This window comes from Nycticebus coucang, chromosome 12 (genome assembly GCF_027406575.1).
Source record: "Nycticebus coucang isolate mNycCou1 chromosome 12, mNycCou1.pri, whole genome shotgun sequence".
NCBI lineage: Eukaryota > Metazoa > Chordata > Mammalia > Primates > Lorisidae > Nycticebus > Nycticebus coucang.
The window spans coordinates 16,314,305-16,326,785 of NC_069791.1; the positions used below are offsets into that span (position 1 = coordinate 16,314,305).

The 12,481-nt window shown below is 52.5% G+C and overlaps 1 protein-coding gene across 1 annotated transcript in view; it reads left to right on the forward strand.

Annotated features, from left to right (window-relative positions):
• Positions 1-399: 399 nt before the first annotated feature.
• Positions 400-12,481, forward strand: part of FAIM2 (Fas apoptotic inhibitory molecule 2) — a 31,579-nt gene continuing 19,497 nt past the window's right edge. Inside the window, exons 1-5 of the mRNA XM_053556683.1 lie at positions 400-684; positions 3,266-3,461; positions 5,973-6,076; positions 6,509-6,573; positions 6,989-7,042. Coding sequence (XP_053412658.1) covers positions 670-684; positions 3,266-3,461; positions 5,973-6,076; positions 6,509-6,573; positions 6,989-7,042 — 434 coding nt within the window. The 5' untranslated portion in view covers positions 400-669. The remainder of the gene's footprint in view (positions 685-3,265; positions 3,462-5,972; positions 6,077-6,508; positions 6,574-6,988; positions 7,043-12,481) is intronic.

Consider the following 12,481-nt stretch of genomic DNA (forward strand, 5'->3'; position numbering starts at 1 on the left):
GCAGCTAGGGCCTATTGTTCCTATTTCACAGGTGACAAAAGGGAGGCAAAGAGAAGTGGCTACCTGGCATGCCCAAGGCCCATAGGAGCGTGGAGCCCGGGGTCCCTGTCAGGAGCAGGCAGTGTAGACAAGACCTTGGGGACTGTTTCCACTCTACCATAGATGATGAAATAAGAGGAGTTGGAGATGGAGACAGAAATCAGGGCCAAGTCCAAAGAGAGAGGGGAAAAGGTAGAGGCCCCAGCAGGCGGCACAGATAGTGTAGAGATAGATGGAGCAGTAAGGCCTGGCCACCCAGCTCTGGTTACAGCAGGCGGAGTTCTCGCACCCCTCCCCCGCCCCCGCGGACCCGTCCACTTGGGCTGCTCCGCAGCGCGGCACCACGCTCTGGGGTCCCGGGGGAGGGGCTGAGGAACCCGCGCAGGGTGCGGGCGGAGGCGGGGGCGGCGCGGCCTCCTCCCCCTGGGCTCGCGAATCCGCAGCGTCCTCCGCAGCATCCTCCCAGGCCCGGCCCCCTCCCCCCCGCGCCCGGGTGGTACGCTCCGGTCCGCCTGGCCCGGCTGCAGTGGATGTTGCTAGAACCCACGCGGAGGAAGAGGAGACGCAGGCAGACTGCGGTGACCCAAGCCGCCGCCCCTGCCTCAGGGACCCCTTCCCCGAGACGGCACCATGACCCAGGGAAAGGTACCGGTATCTCCCCCGCCTGCACCATCCTCCATCCTCTGGCTCCCCGTCTCCCTGTCATACTAAGCAAACTCTCTGGACCACTATAAGCATCCTCCTCTAGCTCTAGTGCAAAGGTTCTCTGTGGTCCTTGCTGGAGTCAGAGGACCAAAAGGCCCACTTCCAGCCCACGGACTCGCCTCTCCCCCGTGTCTCCCTTCCACCCCACGCCTTGGCTTCCTAAGACTCTTAACCGGCGCCCAGGCCCACCTGAGCGAGCCTGGGTGTCTGGCGTGAGTGTGAGTGGTTTGTGTGTGTTGAGTGTGTGAGCACCCGGGTGAGCCCTGAGTCCAACGCTCTGGTCCAACGCTCCAATCCCAAACCCAACGACTTTACATTCATCTTCCACATCATCTGCAGAACCTCCATCCCCTGCCTCATTATTCCTCATCCGGACATTTGGATATGTTCCTTATGGTTGGAGGTTACTATGGCAACCCTGCATCAGGATGCTCGAATTTTCATTTTGGTTTTGGCCAGGCATGGGACTGAATGAGATTGGATAAAACATTTTTTTTTTCCAGTTTTAGGCCTGAATTGCAGGGGAGGGGCTGGGGCAGAGACTTGGCTTGGCTATAAGGTTATGTAACATCAATAGCCTGTGGAATTATACAACCACTAGGGCCTGGGGTAAGGGGGGAGGGCTGTCTGGCCCTCTGTTTGGGGGTGCTAAGGATTGGGCAGAGCAAACAGGAGAAGGACCTCCCCACCCTCTCCCTTCTATGTCTCAGATGAGCCTCAGAGCCAATGGCATCCTTCCCTGGTCCCTCAGACACTCCTTTCCTTGTTTTTAAGCTCTTCAGGCCTCAAAATGATGTCATTGGGTGATACCACCTCCTGTCATTTGTCAGCCCTCACTTGGGAATGCCCTATGTGTGGGGGATGTAGGGGGCAGGGCCCAAATGGCAGGGTGGGGGCTGAAATGAATTTTCCCAGGCATGATCCTTCTGATCTGGGTGATCAGAAATGAAGGAGGTTGAGGAGAGGGAGGGAAGCATTTCCACAGGCCTGGGTGCTGAATCCCTCCCTCCAGGAGGCCTGAGGAGTATGGTGAACATGGAGCCCACCCCCTCTGCTGGGCCTCTCCTTCCACTCCCCACCGCCACAGCCACCATTTACCTCACTGACTGCTCCCTGTCCTGACTGAATGCACTACCCCTGCCTCCTCAGCCCCTTGCCCCCCAGGCTTTCTGGGGGATAGACATTAACCCTCCAGTCCAGTGGTCCTGGGCCCCAGATAGGAACCAGAAATCTTATGGCACTTGCTGGTCCCTGGGCTGCCTCCGCTAGAGTCCCCCTGCCAATAAGGAACTCTGCAGCCTCCTCAGTGGCCCTTCTGGTCAACACATTCTCTTGGGAACCAGACCTAAATCTCATCTTCTAAGGTCCAGTCCCTTTGTTGCTGTTTCAGTTTTCACACCACCCCCTCCACCCCAATCCTTCCTTCTTTGGTTCTGTCACTCAGGCCCTCCCAGCTCATATTCTCTCACCAAAGCTAAACATGTACTTTGGGGGGTGGGGGGAGGGGTAAGGGACATTCCTGAGTGTAATTGGACTTGAGTTTTAAACCTGCCTTGAGTTGAATATAAATGTCCTAACACAATAACTAAGAAAATGCGGTGAAGGCTACATTAACCAGTTTGATGAAATTATTTCAAATGGTATATAAAACCAGCACATTGTATCCCATGATTGTACACAGCTATGATTTAATTAAAAAAAAATAATAATCTGCCATGAGCATATTTTCCTCAGAGCCTCAATTTCCTCAATTATTCATTCCAGAAGGGACTAAATGTCTTCCACGGTCTCTTTCAGCAAGGACATTCTGTAATTCTGTGTAGTTTTGGGGAAAGGCTGAGGTTCCAATAGTATTAGGCTAGCCCAGGACCCTTACCCAAGGACCTCTTGCTTTCTTCCACCCTGCAGGACCCCTCCCTTTTCCCTCCTTCCCTCCCTTTTACCTTCCTGTTGTCCTTCTGTCCCCCATCTCTACTCTCCCTATGTCATTTCCAGCCCAGCAGAAGGAGGCCAGTCCCAGGATGGTTCTAGGCCCTGCAGCCCAGTGGGCCATGTGTAACTGTGTGCTCTTGGCCGAGTCACTCTTCCTCTCTGATCCTCAGTACCCTCATTTTAAAACAGGGGTTAAAATACAACTAGCAAGTGTCAGGAATATTAAATGAAAGAACCTTTCATTCAATAGTATTTTTGAGGGGTTACTATGTGCCAGGCCCTTCCCCTGAGTCCCAGGGAAATATTGGAACCATAGAGGCCCCATCCCTGACCTAGGGACAGTAACAACCAAGAATTTTCTCCTTTCTCAGTTCTTACCCTGGCTTCACTGTGTGCTTCTGGCTTGCCCCCATCCTCCTGCAGATCATTTCTCCCATCTATAAAATCGGGACATTCTTGTCTACATTCCTGCCCTTCCCAGTGCAGGTGACAAAGGACCGTGGAAGTTGCAGGAATTGAGGGGCTAGTGAGGAGGAGTTGGAAGACTCTCTTTCCCTAGTGACCGTCTCTCTCTGCCTCTTCTCTGCAGGTCTCCGTGGCTAACAAGGCCCCCGGGACTGAGGGACAGCAGCAGGTGAATGGCGAGAAGAAGCAGGCTCCAACAGTGCCCTCCGCCCCACCCTCCTATGAGGAGGCCACCTTGGGGGAGGGGCTGAAGGCAGGGGCCTTTCCCCCAGCTCCTACAACTGTGCCTCTCCACCCAAGCTGGGCCTATGTGGACCCCAGTAAGTCTTTCAGCTCCTGCAAGCTCGACCATCAGGGGCATAGTGGACCCAGGAAGAAGTTACCAAAAAAGAGATAGACTGTGTGGTTATTGTATGAAATGTGAAAGGCCTAGGATTTAGAGAACTGTTCTGAGGGTAAGTCAAAGAGGAATTGCATGAAAAGAATTAGAGATACAATGTCTGCAGTCAGAGTGCTCCCAAATAGGAAAAGGGATTTCTTTTCAGGTCTCTGTGCTAGGCAAATGGAGGGGAAGAAAAGAAAAGCCTGAGGCTATTTTAGAAAGGCCTTCCTAGAAGAAGGTGATGCAGAGAAGAAGGTGATGCAGAGAAGGTGTACTGAAGAAGGGGCAGGGTGGGGTGCCACTGGCAGCAGCCTTTGCTGGGTCTGGCCTCTTCTGAGTGGGGGTGCATTGTTTACATGGTGGCTGATCTGAAACCTCAGTGGGGACAGGTCCCAGCAGAGGCCCCAGGATTGTCTGGGGATCTACCTCACTGATCACTCTCTGTATTTCTCTTCCCTGTCCCAAGCTTCGCTAGGGGAGAAGGACGTGTGTGGGGAAGGTACATGGATGCTAGCCTCAGTGTCCCTTGCAGCCAGGCACATTCACCTGAGCTGATGCCAGTTCCTTGTACACCAAGGATCGCAGCTGGTGGGAGCTCCTCTGTTGGGTTGAGCAGCCTATGGGAGCTTTGCCTCAGGACTGGAACAAACAGTTTCCCACAAGTCTCCTAGCCTCCCCCAGCAGCCCCTCCCCCACTTAATCACCCCACTCCCAGCAGAATTCTAGAAGGGATCTCAGGGACAATACCCCAGACAGAGGTTCTGTTAGCAGGGAGTGGCCACCATGGTCCATACCTCCCGCTACAACCCCCCTGGGTCCAGATCCCTGAAGACTCACCCCAGTGTGACCTACTGGAAGGTCAATAAAGGTCTGATAGTTGTAGGCCCCCTCTTGCTGCTCTATAGGAGAGACTGCTTTCCCTCTCCTTTTCTCTTCATCTATGGCCCGGTCATTGGCAGGAGATGTGGATGGAACATGAAGGAGAAGTAGAGGATAAGAGGGTGAGGGTCTGCATGCCCCGGGTTTACAAGAGATCCACCTCTCCTTCCCTTCCTCATTTCCCATATTTTGGTTGTCAGCACTGGCTGCCTTAAGGAACACGTTCCAAGGAACTGTTGAGGCAGGGAGGCAGCTCCTTTCAGACAGCTGTGACAGACTAAATTTACCAAGCGTGTGCCAGGCAGTGTCCAGCTCAGAGCTTATTCTGGGAGATGCATTGATCTATGAGAACTACGGGGATCCCTGCCCTCAGAGAGCTGACTGTGTAGACACGTAAATGGATGATTACCACATAGTGACACTAATGCAGTGAAAGAGGCCTCGACACGTCACCTAACTTGTCTGACAGTCAAGGAGGGCTTTCTGGAGGAAGGGGTATCTGCAGAGTCCTAAAGGATGGGCATGAGTTAACCTGGGAAAGAGATAGAGAAATAAGCATTTAAAGCTGGAAGATTGGGGGGGCTTGGTAAGTTCCCACATATGGGGTACCACATAGAGCTATGTGTATGTGGGTGAAGGACTCAACTGCAACTCGCTTTGGATTTTACCTTACAAATGCAAATACTGTGGTACATAGCCTCATATTAACCTGAAATTTTAAAAACAGGAAGTAAATGTATTTCCAGGAAAAAAAAAAGCAAGGAGAGTTAGAACGTGTAGGGGCCTAGAAACATGTGAATACAATGGCTGAAAAAATACACTCAGGCTGAGAAAAGTGGGAGGGAGGAATGTGCAGTGGAGGTTCCCACTCCAGAGGCTGGGCAGGCTTGGTTAGGGAACTTAAAGGGCAGTAGAGAGCCATTGAAGAGCTCGATGTCCCGGTCAATGTTGAAAGACCAAGACCAAATGGTGCTATTGCTGGGGGAGGGGAGATCAGGGAGACCTGGTGGGGAACAGAGTGGACACATTTGAGGACTTGGAAATTGCCCAGATAGGGGCACAGGTTGTTATATGAGGTTGTGTAGTCAAAGGCTCAGGATTTGGAGGGCGGCACCTGTGGCTCAAGGAGTAGGGCACTGGTCCCATATGCCAGAGGTGGCAGGTTCAAACCCGACCCTGGCCAAAAACTGCAAAAAAAACCCCAAAAAACAGGATTTGGAGGACTGTGATGAGAATGGCTGTCCCTTTTGTGATCCTTAGCCACAAGGAAACCAGGGGGTCCAGGGAGGGGGAGCACAGTAGGGAAGACCCCTGCAAGGGTGGAGGGGAAGGGAGGGGAGATCACAGTTTTTTCCCAGAACGTAGGCAGGAAAAGAAAGAATTGACCAGGGAGAGACATCTGGGAGTGGATTGGAATGGGCTGGGGTGTGGTGTTTGACAGTGGGGCTGGGGAGAAAAACTTCAGCAGGTCCTGAGAGGCAGGATAACAAAAAGGCAGCTCTGAGCAGGTGAGCATGGGGACAGCATTTCTATGTATGGGGAGCCCTCATGTCCTCCACCTGCCCCCCAGGCAGCACCTCTGGCTATGACAACGCTTACCCCACCGGAGAACATGAGCTCTTCACCACCTTCAGCTGGGATGACCAGAAAGTTCGCAGAGTCTTCATCAGAAAGGTAACCGCCTCTCCCCAGCTCTCTGGGACTGGGAGCTCAGTACGGGGAGCCCCCGGAGCTGAGCTTCCTGGCCCAGCCCTTGGCCTGCAGAAGCTACCTTCACCTTCTCTTATGGTCCCAGCCAGCAGCACCTACTTCCTCAGGAACTGCTTCCTCAGCTTTCACCCCAGCACCCCGCCATACCTAAACACATTATCTCCTCTTTTCCCAGATGCGTGGGGTCCCTTCTTCTGTGGCCATGGGCTCTGGAGCATCTTCATTCTCCTTTTGCCTTGTCCTGGCTACATTTCAGTGACCCCTAAAAGGGAGGGTGGAGTGTGTGGGATGTGGGTCTGGAGAGCTGATTGAGTCACCGGGAGGCTGGGGTCTCCCTGAGCCTATCTGGCCTCAAACAGGGCTCACCAAGCTGAGTGGACCCCCTCCTACCCCCAGGTCTATACCATCCTGCTGATCCAGCTGCTGGTGACTCTGGGTGTTGTGGCTCTGTTTACCTTTTGGTGAGTTGGCACCTCCCAGGGGTGGCTGTGGCTAAGCCGGAGGCAGGGGAACCCAAATTTAGACCTCTCTTGGAATGTCTGCCTGGAGGAATTTGTGCGGGGTGGGGACCTCCTCGAGCTGGGGAAGAACCTTAGAAAGCCCAGGGTGAGGAGTTCTCCGTCCAGTGTGCAGTGGCCCTGGGGTGACTCTGGCCCTGCAGGTGTCTGTGTGGCAGTCATTCCTCTCCCATCCACTAGCTGCACATCCCCAAGCACCCCAGGTCTCAGCCTGGGACACCCCCAGCCCACAGGGACTGCATCCCTCCTTCTCCCTCTCAGTTCCTGTGAACTGTGGGCAGGGGGCAGAGCAAATGTAGAACCAGAAATCAAGACCTGGGGTCAATTCTGACTCTCTTTTTCTCTCCCTTCTCTTCAGTGACCCTGTTAAGGACTATGTCCAGGCCAACCCAGGCTGGTACTGGGCATCCTAGTGAGTATACCCCCCTTCCCAGAGAGGGAAGTGGTAGGAGGAGGGTATCTCTGTTAATAGGCCCCAAGTCCTGGCTTCCACCTCCCATGGGGACTGTCCTCACAGATCCCCTCCAGCTGTACCCCATTTTGCTGGCTTCAGTGCATGGCCAGAAGGACCTTTCAGGGGTGTTTAGATCCAATGGGGCAGAGTGGAGATAGGGGTAGGTTCCGGTGCCGGCACAAATTGAGAAGTGTGAGGTGGGGGTCCATGATTGGAGAGACCCAGACCTTGGTCCTAAGGGAAGGGGGAAGCTGGAACATCTTGGCCCATGTTAATGATAATGTTGCCACTCTTGTGTTGTTATTAATGCTTATGAATCATAATAGCTACCACTTAAAGAATGCCTAATAAGGGCTGGGCGTTGTTCTCTGTGCTTGATGTATAGTATTGCATTCTATCCTCCAATCTTCTAGGTATGATTACCTTAGAAAACTAAGATTCAGAGAGGTTGAGTAATTTGCCCAAGGTCACACAGCTAGTCAATAGTAGAGCTGGATTCAAACCCGGAATTCAGGTTAAGGTTTGTGCTCTTAATGTCCTGGTTTGGCAGGTTCATTTCAGCCTCCTAAACACTTTAAGGAACATAGCAGATAACTTGGGAGAAGTTTGGAGGTGTAGGTGATTCTGACCTGCTTTCTGGGTGATTAAGGAGTCATTCTGGATAATTCCAGGCCAGAACCACCATGGGGCTCAAAGTAGAACTGTTTTCACCATGGTCTGTCTCCTTTAGCTCCCCTCTGCCCCAACAGTGAGCCCAGCCCTGTATAGTGGCTATGGGGGGATGCCTCTGCAGGGGAAGGCAGTGGGTGATACAAGGCAGCATGGGACATTCAGAGAGGAGCGGAACAAAGGGGTGAGTCCAGTGCACCAGAGCAGGTAGCCCACATCAGGGAATCCCCCTCAAAGGCTGAGTCAAGACAGTGTTCCCAGGAGAGGAGAAGCTTAAGCAAAAGCATAGGAGTGAGAATGCATGTTACCTTTGCTAAATTAAGACCTAGAGTGGCAGAGGGCTGGCAGGCCACCTGTAGGGAAATTCTGAGGTATCTCAGACGGCCGTGGGACTTGGGGGACTGAGGATGTGACCACCTGGCTTGCACACGGCAGTTATCTCAGACCTGTTCCTGAATAGGTATCTGGTGGCGAGATGGGCTCTGCCCAAAGTCCCTTGACCGCTCTGAGCCCAGAGCAGTCTCAGAGCTGGGCCTGGAGTTAACACCAGCCTGCCAAGGCTGACAGGAAGGAGACTCCTCGTGGTCACCAGGGCTCATCAGAGAAGGGGAGTTGTCTCTTCAAATTGGAGGTTCCAGGGGAGGAGACATTCGTACCCAGAGCATTTCCTAGGGCCCAGGACACAGGACCTGTCTGTAGACCAGGCGGGGAGGCATGTGTCTTGGGGGAGCCAGGAGACGCTATATGGTGAAGCTAATGAGGTACCTGGGACTGCCACCCCGGTCAGCCCATGCGGCGAGTTGGCATGACTCCCAGCACATAAGCACCTCCTGGCAGCCTCAGGCCCCTGGGAACTTGGGATGGAGTCCTTAGGCCCTTCCCTCTCTAAGCCTTCTGTGGAGGGTCTGTGGAACTCAGGGTTCTGAGCAGGTGGTGGCAGAGGGACAGCTCAGGAATGAACAGGCTCAGGAGGTGGAGGCAGAGTCCACTCCATGGAGGGAGGTGAGAGGTATTGAGAAGGGTGAAGTGTGAAACTCTGACTTCTGACAAGTGAGATTTGGAGTCCATTAACACCTCCAGGCATAAAACAGAGATGCCCTCTCTGGCTTGGTAAGGTGCAGTTGGAGTCCATGTGGGTATGGACTGTGTTTTTCATGGGGCTCTCACAAAAGTTAAAGGTGCTTGGAAGCTGCATCAGCAAGACACGCCCTTTGCCTCCAGAAAGCACTCCTGCGGTCTGCCCTGCTCCTTCCCCAATCCCCAACCCTCTCCATCCTGCTGCAGTCTACCTCCTGTCTGAGTCCTGGGCTCTTGATGGCTCTGTCCTAGTCTCTTCCTTTTGGAACAATAGCAATAAAGATCAGATAGCTGTCTGTGTATAGAGCACTGTGCTAAGAACTTTACAACTCTTTTTCATTTGATCCCTACCAGGAAGATACTGTTATTATCCTCATCTTACAAATGAAGAAATTGAGGTTGGGCGGTGCCTATGGCTCAAGGAGTAGGGCGCTGGCCCCACATAATGGGGGTGGGGGGGGTGGGTTCAAGCCCAGCCCCGGCCAAAACTGCAAAAAAAAAAAAAAGAAAGAAATTGAGGTTGAGAGGTTATTGCATTCTGAGCAGCACAGCCAGGGAAGAAACCCAGGTCTTTCTGATAGTGAAACCTAAGCACTTGCCTTCTGTGTTCTGCCACCTCCTTAGGGCTCTGGTCTGGGTCCTAGAGCAGGACAAGCTGGGAGAGGGCATTGGGTTTGGACAGTGGCCTGTACCTGAGCCCTGTCCTGACATCTGTAAATAGACTGATCCTGCCCAGGCCCTGGGGCTTGCTCCGACACATTAATCAGTGGTTCTCTCTCTCACTTCTATGTGACTCATTCTCTGATCCCTGGAATGCGAGCCTCCCCCCATCCACACCCCACTTCCCTGCTTTCTCAAGGCCCTAGTCATGGGTCCCGCCTGACTGACTGCTCCCACTGAGCTGCAGTGTCTGCAGGGTGGAAGGCTTACACCGACTGGGAGAAACACAGAGAGAGGAGGAAAAGTGTGGGACCAGAGCTAGGATGGAGGTGGGTTGAGGCTCTCCAGGAAGCTGTCAGCCAGCTTTTAATTTTAATAATAGCAGCTCCCAGGGGGAGTCCTTACCTGGTGCCAGGCTGTGTGCTAAATGATTGAGTCAAGTTCTCTCATCGGTTCTTCTAACAGCTCAGTGGGTTGGTGCCACTATTCCTGTTTTATAAAGAAGGAGAATAAGAATGCTGACAGTTGGAAACAGGAAAACAAAAGTTGTAGGAGACAGCACCTGTGGTTCAGTGGGTAGGGCGCCAGCCCCATATACTGAGGGTGGCAGGTTCGAACCTGGTCCCAGCCAGCTAAAACAGCAATGAGAATTGTAACAAAAAATAGCCAGGCATTGTGGCAGGCGCCTGTAGTCCCAGCTACTTGGGAGGCTGAGGCAAGAGAATCGCTTAAGCCCAAGAGTTAGAGGTTATTGTGAGCTGTGATGCCACAGCACTCTACCGAGGGCAACAGCTTGAGAGTCTGTCTCAAAAAAAAAAATAAGTAGTTTTCCAACATTCTTTGTGGTCCATGGGGAAAAAATAAAAATAAAAAAATTAAAAGTAGTTGGAGCTTATCTATTGGCCAAGGCTACACAATGGTAGTAGCAAAGCTGGGCTGTGAATGCTCCAAAGCTGTACCACCATCCCCAATTCTTCAGTCCCCCTGCTCTTCCTCCTGATCCCTTGTCTTGAGGAATGAGAAGCTATGGACCAGAGAGAAAAGGAGCATGAGCTCTTGCCCTCAGGAAGCTTTCAGGAAGACAGGACCCACACCCGGGATACACATGGACAAGGGTATTATTATCATTATTGTCAAAGTGACTGACCAATGACTCAAGTGACACCAAAAGAAAGCAGATTCTGGGGTGTTTCTTAACTGGAGCAGATGGTTCTACTCTCCTGCACGGAGCAGGGTGTTCACAGCCCTGGTACCAGCTACCAATAGAACCTCCCAATCACAATGACAGTTCCTCATTATTTAAGAACCGCTGAGTAGGGAAGGGTTAAGATGAAGGGATCCTATTCACCAAATCCAATAGGATTGTTTCAACCTTTGCATTCTCTGGGTTTTTTTTTTTTGCATTTCTTCCAGAAATATTTTAAAAGCACCTACCAGGTTCCAGGTTCTGGGTTAGATGGTGAGAACACAAAATGAATAAGTTGCAGGCTGGTCTCCAGACACTACACCTGGGTGGGGAGTCCCGCAAGCTGGTCCAGAGGTTGTGCGGGTACAGTTCTAGGTGAAATATGCTCATGGTGCGTGGAGGATGCCATGCTAACTCAGGCCACAGGTATCCTTGGCAGTCGGTCTTTTGCAGCATGAGCAGAGTGTGGCAGGCACATTTTGAGGGCAGGGCAGATTATAATGAGAGGGATAGAATGGAGAGGTGGAGTGTGGTGAGAGATGGGCCATAGGGGAGGGGCGAGAGGTGTGGATTGCACTTGGCAATGCCAGGTCTTTGGGAATTTTATACATGGGAGTCACCTGATTGGATCTGCCTGTATCCTGAAGGATAGAAGGCAAGGCTGTGGCTGGAGGGTCACATGAACTCCTGCAATGGTCCAGTCCAGAATGAGGTGACCTGACTTCCATGGGTGGTTGTGGGGATGGAGAGAAGAAGGTAGATTTGAGAACTGTCTGTGTAGGAAGATCAACAGGTCTAGGTAATTAATTGGGTGTGGCAGGGTGAATGTCAGGGATGATGCTATGGCCTCTGGCCAGATGACTTGGAGAGCATATCATGTCCTCTGCAGTAAGGGATGCAGGAGAAGGAGCAGGGAAGATGGGGAGCTCAGTTCTAACCTGTTGAGAATGATTGATTTCTGAATAGCCATGCCTGCCCAGTAGGCAGTTAGATATTTGAATCTGAGGTTGAGAAGGAAAATGTAGATCAGAAATATGAAGACAAGGGAGCCCACTTAGGGAGAGTATGGAGGGAGAGGAGCTTGAGAGGACCAGTGTTGAAGGAACCAGGCAGTTTGAACAATGCCCTGAAGGAGAGGCAAGGGAGGTAGGAGGGACACAAGAGTACTTCTCAGGGAAGAGGGAAACGATGGCAGTGACCACACTTTGAAGAGCCAGGTAAGATGAGGACTGACGAGTATGACTGGACTCACAAGGCCACAGTGGTGTGGCAGAGCCAGCTCCCATCCAGCAGGCTGAGGCTGGGTTTTCTGGGCTCGGCAAGTGGAGACCACTTTCTTTTTTTCTTTCTTTTCTTTTCTTTCTTTTTTTGCAGTTTTGGCTGGGGCCTGGCTTGAACCCGCCACCCCCAGTATACAGGGCCAGTGCCCTACTCCTTGAGCCACAGGCACCGCCCCGGAGACCACTTTCTTAAGAAGCTTGGCTGAGAGTGCAGAGAAAGGGACAACAGCTTGAGCCAGGGAAGATGTTGGGTAGAGACGGAACATGGCTGAGGAGGTTTGTGTGGGGTGGAGAGGTGCCCGTAGAAAGGTTGAAGAGCAAGAGATCCCCAGGCAGTTGAGGGGGTGGGACCCACAGCCCAAGCCAGGGGATCAGCTTGGGATGGGAAGAGGGACAGGAGGGCCCAGTGCCCACATGATGTTTATAGGAGGCAGTCAGAAAGCCAAGGGAGCCCCCTGCTCCCCCATTATCTCACATCTCTCTGGGACACATGAGGTTGACCGTGCAGGAGAGTGAGGTGCCCGG